Below are 18,123 nucleotides of genomic sequence, written 5' to 3'. Positions count from 1 at the left end.
TACATGATCTCCTTGGTGAGGTGATGATGTGAGAAAGAGGCCTTTTCCCAGCACTGGAATATGCTATTTCAGTGCAACAATAAAACACGCTCCCCGACTACTTCTTTAATCTTTCCCCTTTCCTTACACATTTAAAATATGGCTTCTCAGACAAAACCCTGTTTGCCCTGCCCTAATTCTGATCCTTTCCATATTGAAAGTGTAATTAGTGAAGGCAATTGCTTAAAGCCATTTATACTTGTGAGGACTAATTTACCAGACATAAAGGTTGTTCTCCTAGGACAAGCAGGATGAGTCAGCCACATATGGATGAGTCAGCCACATATGGTTGTGTTGCTGACTATCCTGCTGTCCACGGAGAACCTACGTTACAGGTAAGTAACTACACTTTCAAAATTACCTATCCTCTACCTGGCTAAAAGCACCTAACTTTAGAAACCTGAGTGAATGGTGTTCGCACAGGCAGAAAAGAATGCACCTAGGCTGCATTTTCAAGTCTCTGCATGCCGTTTTTCATAGAAAAAGTAGGTGCATTTTTCAGCAGGCAGCTATTTTCCCTGGAGATTTTGCTGCAGTACAGGCAGGTGAATACTGCCCCCACTACCAGCAAGCAAAATACTGGGTGCCCAGAAAAGCACTGCTTGATTTTAAATGGTTACAAAACCAAAATGTAGTGGAATATTCTTTCACCTTTGAGGCTACTGTTTCAACTCATAAAGTTTCATATGGTATCCGTTGATTACATACACTCAATGTGCGCCCCACCTGTTACTCAGCAAACATCGATGCGATAATCGAGCTCAGACCAGACTCCATAGCATATCCAGCGCGATCATATTTATAGCTTCAGTGATGTGTTCCTGCAGATCATCCATAGTTGCGGGTAGTGGAGGTATATACACTGTCTTTCACATACCCCCAAAAGAAAAAAATCACAAACACTAATGTCCGGTGATCTCGGGGGCCACTTGAGGAACACCTGGTCATTCTGTCACATTGCATGGTCTGAAGGTTGTAACTTCTGACCAACTGCAGCTTATAAGGGGGAAAGTGCAAGCGATTGTGTAAGATCTTGCTAACCGTGCTTTTTGGGACTTGTATTTGCTGTCATCTTATTTATAAACATATTCCAATAAGTTTTGATTTTGTAACCATTTAAAATCAGGGAGTGTTTTTGTGGGCACCCTGTACATTTCATAATCACAAACTTTCTCAGCTGCGGAGCCCCCTGTAAGGCACAGTACTGGCATGTACATCCTGACAGGTGGATTTGGATTTCAGATTATTGTCCTTGTCAGCAATGGAAGCTCAAGATAGTTACGTGAGTTATTTCTATGCCCAAATTGAGCTTAAAATTTAACTCTACCTGAATCAATGGAGGGTCAAGTGATTCACTCAAAGTTATAAGAAACATCAGTGGGGGAATCAAGGCTCAGAACTGTGGGACCCCTGCTTCTTTAACCAGTACGCTATTTGGGTACTGCTTTTGGACTCTTTTGCATAAACTGACAGTGAGAGAAACTCCCTGTCTCCAAGGTTACTCCTCAGCTTCTGAGAATAGTATGTGACTAGTATGTTACTTCACATTTCATTGCAATGTATGGCTAACTATGGAATTATGTGTAAAGTACAAATTGCTATTGATAGTTTATTTGAGTTTAAACCAATTGCCACCCAAATATTTACAAGATTGATGCCTTATATACCATCAAGGTCATTGTGCTCTGCACCTCGATTAGGGCTGGTTGTTCCCTCTCAGAAAAAAAGTACATTTAGAAGTAACGAAGAAGAGTATATTTTCCTGTGCAGGGACAACAGAATGGGACAAACTGCCAGTATCTTTATGGCAGCAGAAAGATCTGCGTCCTTTAAGAAACTGTTGAAACATCATGCCTTTTGTCAGGAGAAATATGAACCTTAATGCACAGGATTAATTGGATGGATTGAATTCCAGCGCCCTTTAGACAGCTGATTGACTTATAAAAGTCTTGAAATGATATTACTATTAAAAATGCTTGTTTGATGTACGTAATGTTTGAATAATGATAAACTTGTATTGTATGTAATTATGTATGCAATGTTGTAATCTGCTTTGAATAAAAGCGGACTATAAATAATAAACTATAGAAAAAATAAGAGAGAAAAGCGTCTTACTTGGAAGGAAAGCAGACACATTGGGATGGAATTTTAGTGAGAACAAACTTCCTTGTCACTGAAGCAGGCAAACGCATCATTCTAAGTTCTGTTTTCAGTATGTGAGAAAAAAAATGCCCTCTCTGCTGGCTCTGAGGTAAGCAGAAACACAGCACCAGACTGTGATGCATGGGATGGAGCGAGCAAGAAAGTAGCTGCCTCTCTCTACTGGAAATGGCGTGAAAGTAAGAGGGAATAAAGTGTTCGTGGACTTGACTCCTGCGGCTGTTCTGTAGTGCCACAAAACCGAAGGCCCATGGCCTCAGATAAGATATGACAGAGGATCATTTTTCCTTACCACTTACTGCAGGAGTCTACAGAATGAGAAAGATGGGAAGTTCACAGCTCCCTCCAGAAGTATAACAATTACATTCAACTTCTTTTCAGTTTTTGTCTGGTCATACCAACGGATCATGACATATGTACTGTGTGTGTGTGTGTTGTGTCCATGCAACTTTGCCACTAATTACATTGTTGGATGTAGCCTGCAGATTCACAAGGTTCTCAATCCGAGTGATGTGTGAATGCCATTATCCTCTTAGACTTCCATTCCTTCCTCTTGGCACACCAAGTAACCATCAAAACATATCCAATGAGGTATTCATGGAAAGAGCCAGAGCAAAACAAGGCAAAGGAGAGAGATAGCTTGGCTGGATTCATCCCCCTTAGTCATCCCATTCGTCATCGTCGTCGTCATCAGCTTCTTCATCTTCTCCTTCATCTGGAGTGTGTTAAACAAAAACAAGTTATCAGGCCTCAGCTTGATGGTTATGGTCCTTGGAATTTGCAAAGAAGTCAGTGGAACACAGTAAGAGTCCTCTAAGACATTTGCATTTCCATATGATGTGTCACACTGAACATTTGCTGGCAGATATGTATGGGAAAGCCAATATAAAAACAAATGGACTGATGGTAAAAACAAGTTATGCGTTCAGTGGTGGACACTGATCACTTGATTATTTGTACATTTTGAGCATTTATGTGGATAATATCAGGCCATATATATTTCTAAATGGCCAGATAATATCTATAAAGTTGGGGGCCAGATTATGGGCATAGCAGAAGCCATTAAATGGCCAGTGTTAGTACAGTCCCTGCTAAATAGGCAAAGTCAGTGCTGCTACCTGTACAGATAGTAGCACTGAATGCATGTATTAAGTTAAGCACCATGCTTGTGCATAACTTAAGATGGTGACCACACTGTTTGAATTGTGGGCCTAAAATTCAAAAAACAGGATATGTTTCCAGCTGTCCCTCAATCCACCCCTATTTTCCTCCACCATACTCAACTAGAGAATGACACAGGGATAAATATTTCCCTGTCCTCACGGGAACTCATTTTCTCGTCCCCTCGAGTTCTTTTTCTGCCCATACCCCTTTCCTCCAAGCTCCATCCTCATCTGCACAAACCTCAAACACTTTAAAATCAGTGTGGCGCAGTGGTTAAAGCTACAGCCTCAGTTGTGGGTTGTGGGTTCAAACCCATGCTGCTTCTCGTAACCCTGGGCAAGTCACTTAATCCTCCCAATTGCCCCAGGTACATTAGATAGATTGTGAGTCCTCCGGGACAGATAGGAAAAAGTGCTTGGGTACCTGAATAAATTCATGTAACCCGTGCTGAGCTCCCTTGGGAGAATGGTATAGAAAACTGAATAAATAAAAAAAAATCATGTGTTTGTGCAGTTTAGGCAGGGACAAGGACAGTGACAAAACCTGCGGGACAGAGTGGGGAAATTGAGTTCCTGCATAGACGTTGAAAAAGATTGTCCCCATGTCATTCTCTATGGTCAACCACACACACACTGATTCTTAGTAGTAAGAACCAACCTGAGGAGTGGATGGCTTTGCATCTCTTCTGCATCACATGCATCAAGGCACCCACCAGGCCTTCTGAGCTCTCTGCTGGGGAAGCCGGTGTTTCTGCTGTATCAGCAACCTGCAAGGCATGGACAGCAATTCAGAAAAATCCACAGTGTCTTCAGCATCCCTGATACTTCTTGCCATGCCCCAGCATTTTATTTTTGTTAGCATTTCTTTGACACAATGACTACCTGAGGCAGTGTATTTACAACATAAGAATAACAAAAATTCAAACCATATCAAGAGCGATCTTAAAAATCTATGTCTTTAAACCTCTCCTAGAATTCATAAATTCTGAGCAACTCCCTTGGAAGGGAATTCCACAAACAAGAGCCTAAGGCTTCAAAAGCCCTCTCATAATATCTGACATTGAGGGACATTTTCGAAAAAACATCCAAGTCATAATAGTCCAGAAAAAGCATCCATCTCACAGCTATTTTCAAACAGGAGAAACATCAAGATTTCCTGATCGTGCACTAAAAGCATGCAAAATTATTAGCAATTTTCCTAAATGAAAATCCAAAATATGAACGTCAAAAAAGCAGGCAGATGCTGATGGAAGTGGGGGGAAGGAAAAGGGGAGAGAGGCATAAGGGGGAAGGATACTGGATGGAATTAGGTTGGAGGGAAAGAAAGGGAGCAGATGCTGATGGAAGTGTGGGGAAGGGAAAGGGGAGAGAGACATAAAGGGGAAGGATACTGGATGGAATTGGGCTGGAGGGAAAGAAAGGGAGCAGATGCTGATGGAAGTGTGGGGAAGGGAAAGGGGAGAGAGACATAAAGGGGAAGGATACTGGATGGAATTGGGCTGGAGGGAAAGAAAGGGGACAGATGCTGATGGAAGTGGGAGGAGAGGAGAGAGTGAAATGCCAGACCATGAGGGTGTGGGAGAGGGAAGGAGAGGAGAGGAGAGAGATGCCAGACCTTTGGAGGAGGGAAGGGAAGAAGATGGATGCCACACCAATGGGCCGGGGGAAGGCAGATAATTTCTGGAAGAGGCATAGAAAGAGAGCAGATGCCATATGGAAGAGGCAGAGAGAGGGCAGATAGTGGATGGAAGGAAGAGAATGACGAGAAGATGAGGAATGCAGAAACCGGACAGCAAAGATAGAAAAAAATTTCTATTTGTTTTATTTATTTCTTTTTGCTTTAGGATAAAGTATTATTGTAGCTGTGTTGATAATCGTTTATTAATAGCAAATGTAAATAAGGTGATCCTGTTTATTGGACTAATTTTAATACATTTTTTTTACTAATTCAGAGACCATAACTCCTTTCCTCAGGTCAGGACAGGGATAGTATAGTTTATTGACCTGAAGAAAGAGGTTTTAACCTCTGAAAGCTGCCAGCCCTGCCAGCTGAAGATCTCTTCCTCTAGGAAGGAAGGAGAGATTTGTTCAGAGATGTTTGGAGGTTGCATAGAAGAAAAACTGTACTCTGGCACTGGTATGGTGATCTTTGTTTTGAATTTTAAAATAAAAGAAATAAAGTGGAAATAAAGAAATAGATAAGAAAATGGGTAAATAAATGGGGGAGGGGCATAGTGGGGTGGAGGTGGGGCAGGGGGCCCAGTGTACTTGTGTGCCTAGAGGCCCTTGACAAATTAATCCTGCCCTAAATGTGGATAAAACAGAGGTAATGCTTGTAGGGAAACCTGATCCGATATATGTGGTGTTATAATGGTAAAACATATGGGATATGTTTTGTTGAACATGAAACCAGTAGGGGTATCTGTTAAGTTTTCTAAACTAGTAGTGATAATTGTGACTGCTGCACGTTTGGTGCTGGCAGCAGCATGGCATCAAGTTTCAACTCCATCTCAGGCTCAGGTATTACAAAAAGCCTATGTTTTTAGTATGTCTAAGTTCATGGCTATGAAGCACCACCATCTACCGCGGATCGGATGTTACAATGCTGGAAGCCCTACATTGATTGGTGTGAAAAGAAAGGACAACCCACGAACTTTAGTTAGTGATCATGGAACTTCGGGGGAGGGGGAGGGAGTACATGTATTGTTTGAAGCTGTTATGATATGCCTTGTTTCAAAGACCTATGTTACATCATTGTGTTACAGTGCTTGGTGTGTTTGTATGGTCATAGAAACATAGAAACATAGAAATAGACGGCAGATAAGGGCCGACCCATCTAGTCTGCCCATCCTAATGTCCCTCCCCTACCTTTGCCCTGTGAATAGATCTCATGTGCCGATCCCATTTGGCCTTAAAATCAGGCACGCTGCTGGCCTCAATCACCTGTAGTGGAAGACTATTCCATCGATCAACCACTCTTTCAGTGAAAAAGAATTTCCTGGTGTCACCTCGTAGTTTCCCAACCCTGATTTTCGACGGATGCCCTCTTGTTGTCGTGGGACCCTTGAAAAAGAAGATATCTTTCTCCGCCTCGATGCGGCCCGTAAGATACTTGAACGTCTCGATCATGTCTCCCCTCTTTCTGCGCTCCTCGAGCGAGTATAGCTGTAATTTGTCAAGCCGTTCTTCGTATGGAAGATCCTTGAGTCCCGAGACCATCCGGGTGGCCATTCTTTGCACCGACTCCAGTCTCAGCACATCCTTGCGATAATGCGGCCTCCAGAATTGCACACAGTATTCCAGGTGGGGCCTCACCATGGATCTATACAATGGCATAATGACTTCTGCCTTACGACTGACGAAACCCCTTCGTATGCAGCCCATGATTTGTCTTGCCTTGGACGAAGTCTGCTCCACTTGATTGGCAGACTTCATGTCCTCACTGACGATTACCCCCAAGTCTCGTTCTGCTACCGTTTTTGCTAGGATCTCGCCATTAAGGGTATAAGACTTGCATGGATTTTGGCTGCCCAGGTGCATAACTTTGCATTTTTTGGCATTGAAGTTGAGTTGCCATGTCCTAGACCATCGCTCCAGTAGGAGTAGGTCGTGCATCATGTTGTCGGGATTGAATCTTTGTCTGTTGTGCATTTGCCCACTATATTACTCAGTTTGGCGTCATAGGCGAATAATGTTATTTTACCTCGAAGCCCTTCTGCCAAATCTCTTATAAAGATGTTGAATAGGATTGGGCCCAAGACTGAGCCCTGTGTTACTCCACTAATCACCTCCGTCATTTCGGAGGGGGTGCCGTTCACCACCACCCTTTGGAGCCTACCTCCAAGCCAGTTCCCAACCCATTTCGTCAACGTGTCACCTAATCCTATAGAACTCATCTTGCTCAGCAACCTGCGGTGTGGTACGCTATCGAATGCTTTGCTAAAGTCCAGGTACACGATGTCCAGGGACTCCCCAATATCCAGCTTCCCCGTCACCCAAAATTTTCAATAATACAAAAATTAAAAAAAAGAAAACAGAGTGTAGGATTAAATGGGCATTTTTCTCAATGGAGGAGGGTAAACAGTAGAGTGCCACCAGGATCTGTACTGGGACCAGTGCTATTTACCTTATTTATAAATGATCTGGAAATTGGAACGACAAGTGAGGTGATTAAATTTGCAGATGACACTAAACTGTTCAAAGTTGTTAAAACACATGCAGATTGCAGGCAGACCATAGGAAATTGGAAGACTGGGCTTCCAAGTGGCAGATTAAATTTAATGTGCACAAATGCAAAGTGATACACATTGGGAAGAATAACCCAAATCACAGTTACCGGATGCTAGGGTCCACCTTGGGGGTTAGCACCCAAGAAAAAGATCTGGGTGTCATTGTAGACCAGTGTATCACAAACTGTGTGCCGCGGGACACCAGTGTGCCTCCTGAGATTTCTAGTGTGCCGCAACACACTGGCGAGGAGGAGAGTCATCCACACCTGCTGACTGCCTATAGGATGTGCCTCTTGCGGCGAGAGGCACGTCCTATAGGAAGTCAGCCGGTGCAGATGACTCTCCTCCTGGCCAGCATTTCTCCTTCTCTCCCTGCACCTCCTGGATATCTCCACTGGCGGGTTGCAGCCAGATGGGCCTCCGAGCATGCATGGACGTCAACACGATGATGTCATGCATGCACACGATGTCGTCGTGTTGACTTCCGGGTGCCTTCCGGCCGGAGCGCTGGATTTTGTGTGCCGCCGGCTGGAAAGTTTGCGAGTCACTATTGTACACAATACAGGATGCTCACAAAAACACTCCTTGATTTTAAATGGTTACAAAATCAAAACTTATTGGAATATGTTTATATATAAGATGACAGCAAATACAAGTCCCATAAAGCACAGTTAGCAAGATATTACACAATCGCTTGCACTTTCACCCTTATAAGCTGCAGTTGGTGCAGAAGCTACAACCTTCAGACCATGCAACGTGACAGAATGACCAGGTGTTCCTCAAGTGGCCCCCGAGATCACTGGACATTAGTGTTTGTGACTTTTTTTGGGGGGGTATGTGAAAGACAGTGTATATACCTCCACTACTAGCAACTATGGATGATCTACAGGAACACATCATTGAAGCTATAAACGCGATCATGCCGGATATGCTTCTTAGATTCTGGTCCGAGCTCAATTATCGCATCAATGTTTGCCGAGTAATAGGTGGGGGCGCACGTCGAGTGTATTTAATCAACAAATACCATATGAAACTTTATGAGTTGATGAAACTGTAGCCTCAAAGATGAAAGAATATTCCAATAAATTTTGGTTTGTAACCATTTAAAATCAAGGAGTATTTTTTTGAGTACCCTGTATAATGAAACCTTCCATCCAATGTGTGGCGGCAGTCAAAAAAGCAAACAAGACACTAGGAATTATTTTAAAATGGATGGTTAACAAGATTAAGAATGTTGTAATGCCTCTGTATCGCTCCATGGTGCGACCTCAATTCTGGTTGTCTTATCCCAAGAAAGATAGAGCGGCACTAAAAAAAGTTCAAAGATGAGGGACCAAGATGATAAAGGGGATGAAACACCTCTCGTATGAGGAAAGACTAAAAAGGTTAGGGCTCTTCAGCTTGGAAAAGAGACGGCTGAGGGGAGTTATGATTGAAGTCAACAAAATCCTGAGTGGAGTAGAATGGGTACAAGTAGATTGATTTTTCACTCCGTCAAAAATTACAAAGACAAGGGGACACTCGATGAAGTTACAGGGAAATACTTTTAAAACCAATAGGAAGAAATTTTTTTTCACTCAGAGAATAATTAAGCTCTGGAACGCATTGCTAAAGGTTGTGGTAAGAGCGGATAGCGTAGCAGGTTTTAAGAAGGGTCTGGACAAATTCCTGGAGGAAAATTGTTGAGACGGACAAGGGGGAAGCCTCTGCTTGCCCTGGATTGGTAGCATGGAATGTTGCTACTCTTTGGGTTTTGGCCAGGTACTAGTGACCTGGATTGGCCACTGTGAGAACAGGCTACTGGGCTTGATGGACTTTTGGTCTGACCCAGTAAGGCTATTCTTATGTTCTTATGATGTAGAACTCGGGGAGAAGGAATTAAATATTTGAAAATTGAGGCATAAGTGCCTAAATTATATGATTTTATCTGACTCTCACAGTAGTATTCTGTATAAAAAAGAAAGCATCTACTTTCTTTTATAGAATAGGTGCCCAAATATACAGTACATGCACTGTTATATAATTACCTGCAAAGTGCTGTTTAATGTGTACAAGCTATCTGTAAATTTCCCCCAAAGTGAGTACTCTTTGCCGTGACCAGTCTGGACTCTAGAATAAGATCTGTAATTGTCTAACTGTAACCTATTTGTTGTCATGACTAGTCTTTTCTCAAATCGATTGTGAATGCCAATTTGTAACCCGTTCTGAGCTTCTGGGAGAACATGATAGAAATCGAAATAAATAAATAACTAAAAAGAGAGCCAGATTTGTACACAGGTTCCCAGGCTATTGCCAACCTTTTTCTCCGATAAACATTTGCCTATCCTGGAAGACCAGAGACAGAGGGTCCAGTGGCGTGCGGGAGGGGGGGTGCAGTCTGCCCCGGGCATGGTCTTCCTAAGGGCACAGCACCCCTCCTTCTCTGCCCCCCCTGCTCCTCTCCTTGCCCCACGAACGCGCCCCTTGCCTTCCCCCGTACCTTTTCTAATTTCCTGGTGCAAGGTTGCTGCCCATTTGTTATTGGCGCTCTCTCTAACATCACTTCTGGGATCCGCGCCTAGGAAGTGACATCAAAGGGCAAGCCGACACTGACGTGGGAATGCTACTCATGCCGGAGAAGTAAAAAAAGGTATGGGGAAAGGGAAGGGGGCATGCACATGGCAGAGAGGGAGGGGCTGTTCACCCTTACTATGCCACTGAGCGGGTCACCCCTACTGTCTTTTGCGATAAATACAGAGTTTAATTCTCATGACATTTTCTTGGATTACAATAGCAGTAGTGTCTTACCGTATTTTTTTTTTATTATTATTATTTATAAGTTTTCAAATTATACATTCAAGATTAACTTGTACAGAAAGTAGATTCAAGGTATAGAAAATAAAAGTATATTCATCAGTCCTTACAAAGAAATAACAAATAATTAACTTAAATCTTCTCATGTCCTCAATGAAATCCAAAATGTAAATTACAGCGAGAAAAAGAAAAATACTTCTTATAAGAAATTGATTAACTAACAGAGGTTAGGCATCTAATTTTTATATAGCACTATCCTTCTCCAGACGGGATAGGGACAGGAAAGTCGTCAATTGGAAAGGTCAAAGAAAACAAATTTCTGTGTTTTATAATAAATTACATACTTGCACGGATGATGAAGAAAAAAAGAAGCCCCTACAGCTAAGACATCAGGTTTTAATAGTAAAAATTCTCTTTGTCTTACCTTATTCAGTGAAATTCCTTGCCTGATTTGGTCCAAGAGGGCTCCACGTCCCTTGGGAGGAGGTGTTGGTTGAGTTCCTAAGCCCACCCCTCCAGGGGGGAAAGGAGGGGGAGAAGGTCCGCTTCCTAAGGATGCTGGAGGAGGCGGTGGAGGCGGAGGTGGTGTGTTGGTGCCAGTGGGCATAGGAGGAGGGGGCAGTGGAGGCCCTGACCTAGAGATGGGAGGAGGTGGTGGAGGAGTGTTTCTTGAGGGCTGTGGAGGTCCTCGCTGTGGTGGGGGAGGAGAGACAAGGGCACCTCTGCTGGGTGTGGGTGGGAGCAAACTAGGAGGACCTGGGACAGGCGGCAGGGGTCCAGACCTGCCTCTACTTGGAGGGGGAGCAGGTCCCGATGGTGGAGGAGGGAGAGGACTTGAGCGGGATGGAGGTGGGGGAGGCACAGCAGAGCCTGGGGAGAAAAAAGAAATAAAAATGTAGTAATTGCATTCATGAGCCAGATCAACGACTCAGAAATATGCAGTGCACTGACGTGCAAGAGACTCAGGTTTGAATTCCAAAGTGCAGCTGTCTGCTATTCCTTCAGCCTGTCAGAACTGAATGTGCTGCTTACAAGAACAACACGTGACTATCAGTGATGTGCATGTACTGGCATTTGTAGGGAGCTGTAGCATGTGCCTCTCGGTCACAGAACAGTCACTGTGATATCTGAGCTAGACAGGAGGCAGTTAGGAATGAATGAAAAAAAAAAAAGCTAGGGTAGCACAATTTAGGTTCCCAGCTAATGGGTAGTGTGGGCCTATTCTGTAAGAACACTTATGCATGTGATTGATATCAATGTGTCTACATTTAGGTATACTCACTTATGCCAAGTCTATGGCTAGTATAAATGGGTTCACTTAAAAATGGCACTTTAGGGCATAATATAGAGTATTCTGTAAATATTGGCCCTGGCTATGCTCTTCCCCAGTGGCATGGTGGTGGTGGGAGAGGGGGCAGAACACCCCGGGCACCATCTTGGTGGAGGTGCTGACACCTCTCTGCACCCCCATACCATGCTGGCACCCTCCGCCTCCCTTTACCTATTTAAATCTTTGCCAGCACAAGCAAATTCTCCGGCCTGCTGTTCACGCTGGCCTGGTTCCCTCTGAAATCACTTCCGGGTCATGAGGCCAGAAAGTGACATCAGAGGGAAGCCAATGCCAGTGAAGCAGCAGGGCAGAGAAGCTGCTCACATTGGTGAAGATTTAAAGCCATATGGGGGAAGGGAGAGCGCGAATGTGGTGAGGGGGTAGGTGCAGGGGTTGAGAGGAGGGCACAGGGGTGAAGAGTTGGTGAAGAGGAGGGTACCACCACTCCAGATGCCTCCTCCTTTCGCTACACCACTGCTCCTCCCCAGTGAACACTTCTTTGCACTTACCCCCGGATTCTGTAACAGGCACCGTGTTCGCAGCTGCCTTAAAAGCGGCTGCCAATTGCTTGTGAATCATGTGACAGTGCTGTTTACAGAATCGTACCCGATTCAGCTAAGATAGGCAGCTGAAATGTAGGCCTGGATAAACCTGGTATACATTTCAACTGCCTATCTATGCCGCCATAGGATCCTACAGCCAACCCACATCTGCCATAAGCTGGGGAATTTATCCCCAGTCAGCTTTGGGGAGTACTGCCGGCTCAGCTGATCAGGGGGAAATTTCCCTGCCATGATCAGCTGAGCCTGCTGCGGCAGACAGAGGACCCCCTAATCAGCAGGAGGGATGCCCACTCCCTCCTGCCTGACATCCACAATATCCCCCCCCCCGCCCAAAACTAGCAGAAGGGATGCCCACTCCCTCTTACCTGAGAACAATCCCCCAACACCTCACCCAGACATCCCTTAGACCCCCCTGAACCTCCAACATCCCACCTGACACTCCCCCAAACCCCACCCCTACACTCCTGCTGGCTCAGATGATCGGGGACAAATTCCCCTTGCCACAATCAGCTTATGGCAGCTGCAGGCTGACTGTAGGATCCTGCGGTAGCATGGATAGGTGGCTGAAAGGCAGGCCAGGGTTTTTTGGGCCTACATTTGAGCTGCATATCATGGTATGAATTGCCACCTCTGCCTACTTTAGCATTTCGCGGCCTAAATAGGCTACATAGTTACGATTCCGGCACCTTTTATTTAGGCATCAGTAGGCACTTAAATGTTGCCGTTTTTGCCATTTCAATTAATTTAGCTGCCTACTGATGTCTAAGTTTAGGCGCCGGTTTTAGAATTTTCCCCTCAGTGCCTACAAATGATACACAACACATCTATCAAAACTGACCACCGGTAAGAAAAAATTTGATCATGTCACTCCCCTCTTAAAAGCAGCTAATTAGCTTCCAGTTCAACACCGCCCGACTTTCAAAATTCTTTTCCTAGTTTACAAAACACGACAATCCCACTCTCTCCTGTACCTAGACAACTTTCTTATCCCTTACATGCCCATCCGTATACCCCCCATTCACTTTAGCATAGGGTTACCATATGGCTCCAGAAAAAGGAGGATGGATTGAGATATCCGGGTTTTACTTCCATTGCTTTTAATGGAAGTAAAACCCGGATGTCTCTATCTGTCCTCCTTTTTCTGGAGCCATATGGTAACCCTACTTTTGCAGAACTTACTAGTTATCCCCCCTTCCCCCTCCCCAGTATATTCTCAGTACTAGATCCCACTTTATGGAATGCTCTCCCCAATGAACTAAGACTTGAAACCTCTGTGGACCGCTCATATATCATGCCTGAAAACATTTCTCTTCGAAGATGCTGTTGATTAAGCTTTGTATTTGCCCCATATTACTACATTCCTATCAGGGAGACTACCCCATATAACCTCACAGATTTCTACCTCTTTCTCTCCTCCTCCCTAATCTTTCCTATTGAAATATTGTAGTTTATCTTTCTTCTTTCTATACCTTCTGCAGCTTTCTGCTCTCTATAGATCAGTGGTCTCAAACTCATACCCTTTGCAGGGCCACATTTTGGATTTGTAGGTGCTTGGAGGGCCGCAGAAAAAAATACTTAATGTCTTATTAAAGAAATGACAATTTTGCATGAGGTAAAACTCTTTATAGTTTATAAATCTTTCTTTTGCACTATGGCCCCCTTTTACTAAACTGCAAAAGTGGTTTTTAGCAGAGCGAGCCTATGAGCCAGTCCAGGTTTTGCTGCTGTAATTACTGCTCTTATGACTACAACTAAACATTTATACAGTGCTACAAAGTCTATTTAGTATGATACAGATGTGTATAAAGTGGTGGTGGTGGGGGGGCAGGAGAGGCCAAACTAACCTTCAATCTATTCCTCAAGCTCTCTATTACCCCCTCCTTTACTAACGCGTAGTGCAGGTTTTAGTGTCGGCAGCGGCGGTAACTGCCCCGATGCTCATAGGAAATCTATGAGCATCGGAGCAGTTACCACCGCTGCCGGGGCTAAAACCCATGCTACACGTTAGTAAAGGAGGGGGTTTGTTAGGGACCTGCAATCAGTGAGTATTTCATTTGTTAGCATGCATTAAATCAGGGGTGTCCAACCTGTGGCCCAAGGGCCGCGTGCGTCCCCGTGAAGTATTTTGTGCGGCCCTGGTCGAGGGCTATGCAGTGTTTTTCTTTGCTGCCCCCGGGTGTTTACCGTCTTGCTGGCTCCCTCCTCTGTCTTGCCGCAGCGTTTATGCATTTGTACAGCCCCAGAAACATTTTTTTCGGCCAATGCGGCCCAGGGAAGCCAAAAGGTGGACACCCCTGCATTAAATCTATTTGTGTGTTGTGTAGACCTTTAAAATCAGCTCCTTCTTATTGGGATTTAGTTAATGAGCATGTTAGAGAAGCCATCTTCTCTCTTAGTGTCCCAAAGGTTTGGAATTCTTTAAAAATATCTCTTTGGTCAACAACCTTCAGTCGATAGGTTTAAATTGGATCTGAAGGGGGCGTGGCCGTGCAGAGCGCAGGGAAGACGTGTTTCCCCTGAGCTCCGCTGTTCTCCCTCTGCACCGGCCCTTTTGAACAAGATTCTCTATGCGAAAATACCCCAAATTGCTTCATAACCAGCCAGCAATTATATGGACAAATTTGTCCAAAAAGGAACCCCGGAGATGGCAACTAGAGGCGGCAGAAAGGAGCGCGAAAAACCGAAGCCGGGAGTGGGGGCCGAAAACAAAATGGCGGGCGCCCCGGAGACCGCGGAAGCCACGTGCGAGGACATGGTCGCACGAATTACGGAGGCGGTGGTTCTGGCACTGGGGACTAGGCTGGATCAGGTTACCGAATCCCTGGCATCACTCTCAGCCTCAGTGACTACCTTTAATAACCGGGTGACTGAGGTGGAGCAGCGTGTGAGCACTACCGAAGATTCCCTCACTCTGGTGCAGGAAGAACTGCGTCAGCTCAAATGTACAGTCCAAGGCACATCAGACAAGCTGGAAGACCTGGAGAATCGCTCCAGGCGAAATAACTTACGTTTGGTAGGCATCCCAGAGACTGTGCTGGATTCTGACCTACATATAGTGCTGGAAAAATGGCTAGCGGAGGAGCTGCTTTTAGCCTCTACCTTCGGCCCTCTCAGGATTGAGAGGGCTCACAGACTGGGCAGAAAGCAGGAGGGGTCACCTAAACCCAGAATAGTGATCATACGCATCCTGAATTTTGCTATTAAGGATTTGCTGTTGAAGAACTTTAGACAACGGAAAGAACTCTTATTCCAGAACCATAGGATTCTGCTGTTTCAGGACTACTCGGCGCAGGTGGCGGCCCTGCGGAGAGGCTATTCGCCCGTCTGCAAAATCTTGGTGGAGAAACAGTTGCGGTTTACCCTACAATTTCCAGCCAAACTTCGGGTTCTTTACAATGGACAACCTGTAGTGTTTGACACGAGTGCGGCGGCCCGCGCGCAGCTGAACGCCTGGTATCCTGATTTGGCTGCTCGCACCTGAAGGGGCGCGCTGGCTCCTGGCGTCCAGTGACTGGCGGCCTAAGGCTGCTGAAGAACGGGTGAGCCCCTTTCCAGGGCTTTCAGTGGGACTGCCTTGATGTATGCTGTTTCTATGGCTCTAGGGTCTGTGAGACTATGTCCATATGCTAAGTGCTGGCTTATCAGTACTCACTAGATGGGTTTTTTCTAAGGGGCTTAAGGGCTGCACTCGGTGAGGACACCTGGGCTTGTTAACTTAGCTGGGATGGGGAATAGACATATTTATGTGTTATATTCTGGTTTACTATGTTGTGCTTTAGAGATGGGAATATTTGGGGCACTGTTTATATGGGTCGGGGGAGGGGGACTGGGCCTCTGTAAGCCCTCCATGGTGTGGTGGTGGTATTTCAAGGGGGGAGGTAGGGTGGGGAGGGGTTGTGAGGGTCCTGGGAGGGGGGGGGGAGGGAGGGGATGTGTGTGGTGTTGACGTGGACATGGATGAAAGGGGATTGGATGGTTGGTTGCTAGGGGGAGGGCTGGGACTCCTGGCAACGAGTTTCTCTTTCTATGGTTTGAAAGTGGACATGAATTTTGTGTGGGATGTCCCCTAAGAGAGGAGTTCGCTGTGTGACGTGGAATGTTTCGGGAATCAATTCTCCTATTAAGAGGACTAAGATTTTACAACATTTAGCAAGACACCAGGCAGATATTGTGGGGTTGCAGGAGACTAAACTTAGTGAAGTAGAACATGGTAAATTGAAAAGGTCGTGGGTAGGACAATGCTTTTCAGCCTCTTCCCCTAAGGCAAAGGCCGGGGTGGCCTTACTGATCCATAAAGCGATACCCTTTGAACATTCCCAAATTATTTCAGATCCAGATGGCCATTATGTGATAGTTCAGGGCAAGCTATCCCATAGGCCGGTGCTTTTGGTCTCAGTATATGCTCCCAATAGTGCCCAACGAGCCTTTTACAAGAAACTTTTGGGGATTCTGATGTCCGTCTCTCTGACGCCGGAGGTCCCTATGATATTCTTGGGGGACTTTAATTCTGTTTTGGATCCCGTATTGGATTCTGTCAGGGGAGACCTCCGGCCGTCGGGTAGATCTGACAATGGGCTAAGGGCGTGGATGGATGCTTTGAATTTGGTGGATGTTTGGAGAACTCTGCACCCTGATGAAAAAGACTACACACATTCCTCTAGAGCACATGATTCTTCATCTAGAATTGATTTTGTCTTCTTGTCTCGCTCTTTCTTTTCAGCAGTATATACCTCAGAAATAGGTGCGCTGGTCATTTCTGACCACACTCCGGTGTGGATGGATGTGAACTTGACAGGGGGCCAACAGGGTGGAGGGGGTAAATGGAGATTTCCTGTAGCATTGTACTCAGACCCTGAATTCAAAACTTTCCTTGAGCAACAGTGGCGAGATTATGCAGAATTCAATGGGGAGCATATTGGGGATGGATGTCTCTTTTGGGAAACAGCTAAGGCGGTGCTTAGGGGTGCGGTGTTGGCATATTGCGCTCGTAAAAAGAAAATGTTGGCGGCCAGGATTCTGGCCCTTGAGCGCAAGGTTAGGGAGAGCAGGCTTTTGGCCCTGCGGTCCCCTACGGGATCTCATAAACGGGAATTTCAGATGGCGCAGTCGGCGCTCCATGCCCTTTTACATGAACGAGCCCAAAAGACCCTCTTTTACTATAAGTATAGGTTACATCGCTTTGGCAACAAGCCGGGTAGAATGCTGGCTCAGTTAACTAGGGCGCGGAGGGGGTCTTCTTCCATTACCTCTCTCAGGGAGGCCGGGGGACGACTAGTGACAGCACAATCCCACTTAGAACGGCTCTTTGTTACATTTTATAGTAACCTTTACTCGGCGGAGGTGGTGGATAAGGATGTTCAGATTCAAGACTACTTAGACTCTCTACCCCTACCGAGCCTTTCAGAGGAGGATAGAGACAGATTGGCCACCGTAATTACTCGGGAGGAGGTATTGGGGGTACTAAAGACTCTTCCTCTCTGTAAGTCCCCGGGCCCGGACGGTTATAGTGGGGAGTTCTATAGGATACTCCAAGGCTATGTGGCGGACCCGCTGCGAAACTATTTTCAACAGTCAGTGGACGGGGGACAGTTTCCGATGGGATCCAATCGGGCGTTGATAACAGTTTTACCTAAACCTGGTAAGGACCCGCTTCTGGTGGAGTCTTACCGCCCTATCTCACTTATCAACGTTGACTTAAAAATTTTAGCCCGAATAATGGCTAATAGATTGGCCCCTATGGTTCCATCGTTGGTAGGGGTGGAACAAGCGGGTTTTGTGAAGGGGAGACAGGCAGGTCATAATGTCCGTAAGCTCTTGATTGCACTGGCCCATTGCACTTCCCAGGA

The 18,123-nt window shown here is 45.5% G+C and overlaps 1 protein-coding gene across 1 annotated transcript in view; it reads right to left on the bottom strand.

Moving 5' to 3' along the window:
• Nucleotides 1–1,071: 1,071 nt before the first annotated feature.
• WAS (WASP actin nucleation promoting factor) overlaps nucleotides 1,072–18,123 on the bottom strand; it is a 74,964-nt gene continuing 57,912 nt past the window's right edge. The window contains exons 10-12 of the mRNA XM_033923501.1: nucleotides 10,809–11,254; nucleotides 4,021–4,129; nucleotides 1,072–2,914 (exon numbers count right to left, since the gene is read on the bottom strand). Of these exons, the coding sequence (XP_033779392.1) occupies nucleotides 2,859–2,914; nucleotides 4,021–4,129; nucleotides 10,809–11,254 (611 nt within the window). The 3' untranslated portion in view covers nucleotides 1,072–2,858. The remainder of the gene's footprint in view (nucleotides 2,915–4,020; nucleotides 4,130–10,808; nucleotides 11,255–18,123) is intronic.

The sequence above is a fragment of the Geotrypetes seraphini genome, chromosome 1, assembly GCF_902459505.1.
Source record: "Geotrypetes seraphini chromosome 1, aGeoSer1.1, whole genome shotgun sequence".
NCBI lineage: Eukaryota > Metazoa > Chordata > Amphibia > Gymnophiona > Dermophiidae > Geotrypetes > Geotrypetes seraphini.
Note: the sequence above shows the minus strand (reverse complement) of the source record. Positions and strands in the feature narration are given on the sequence as shown.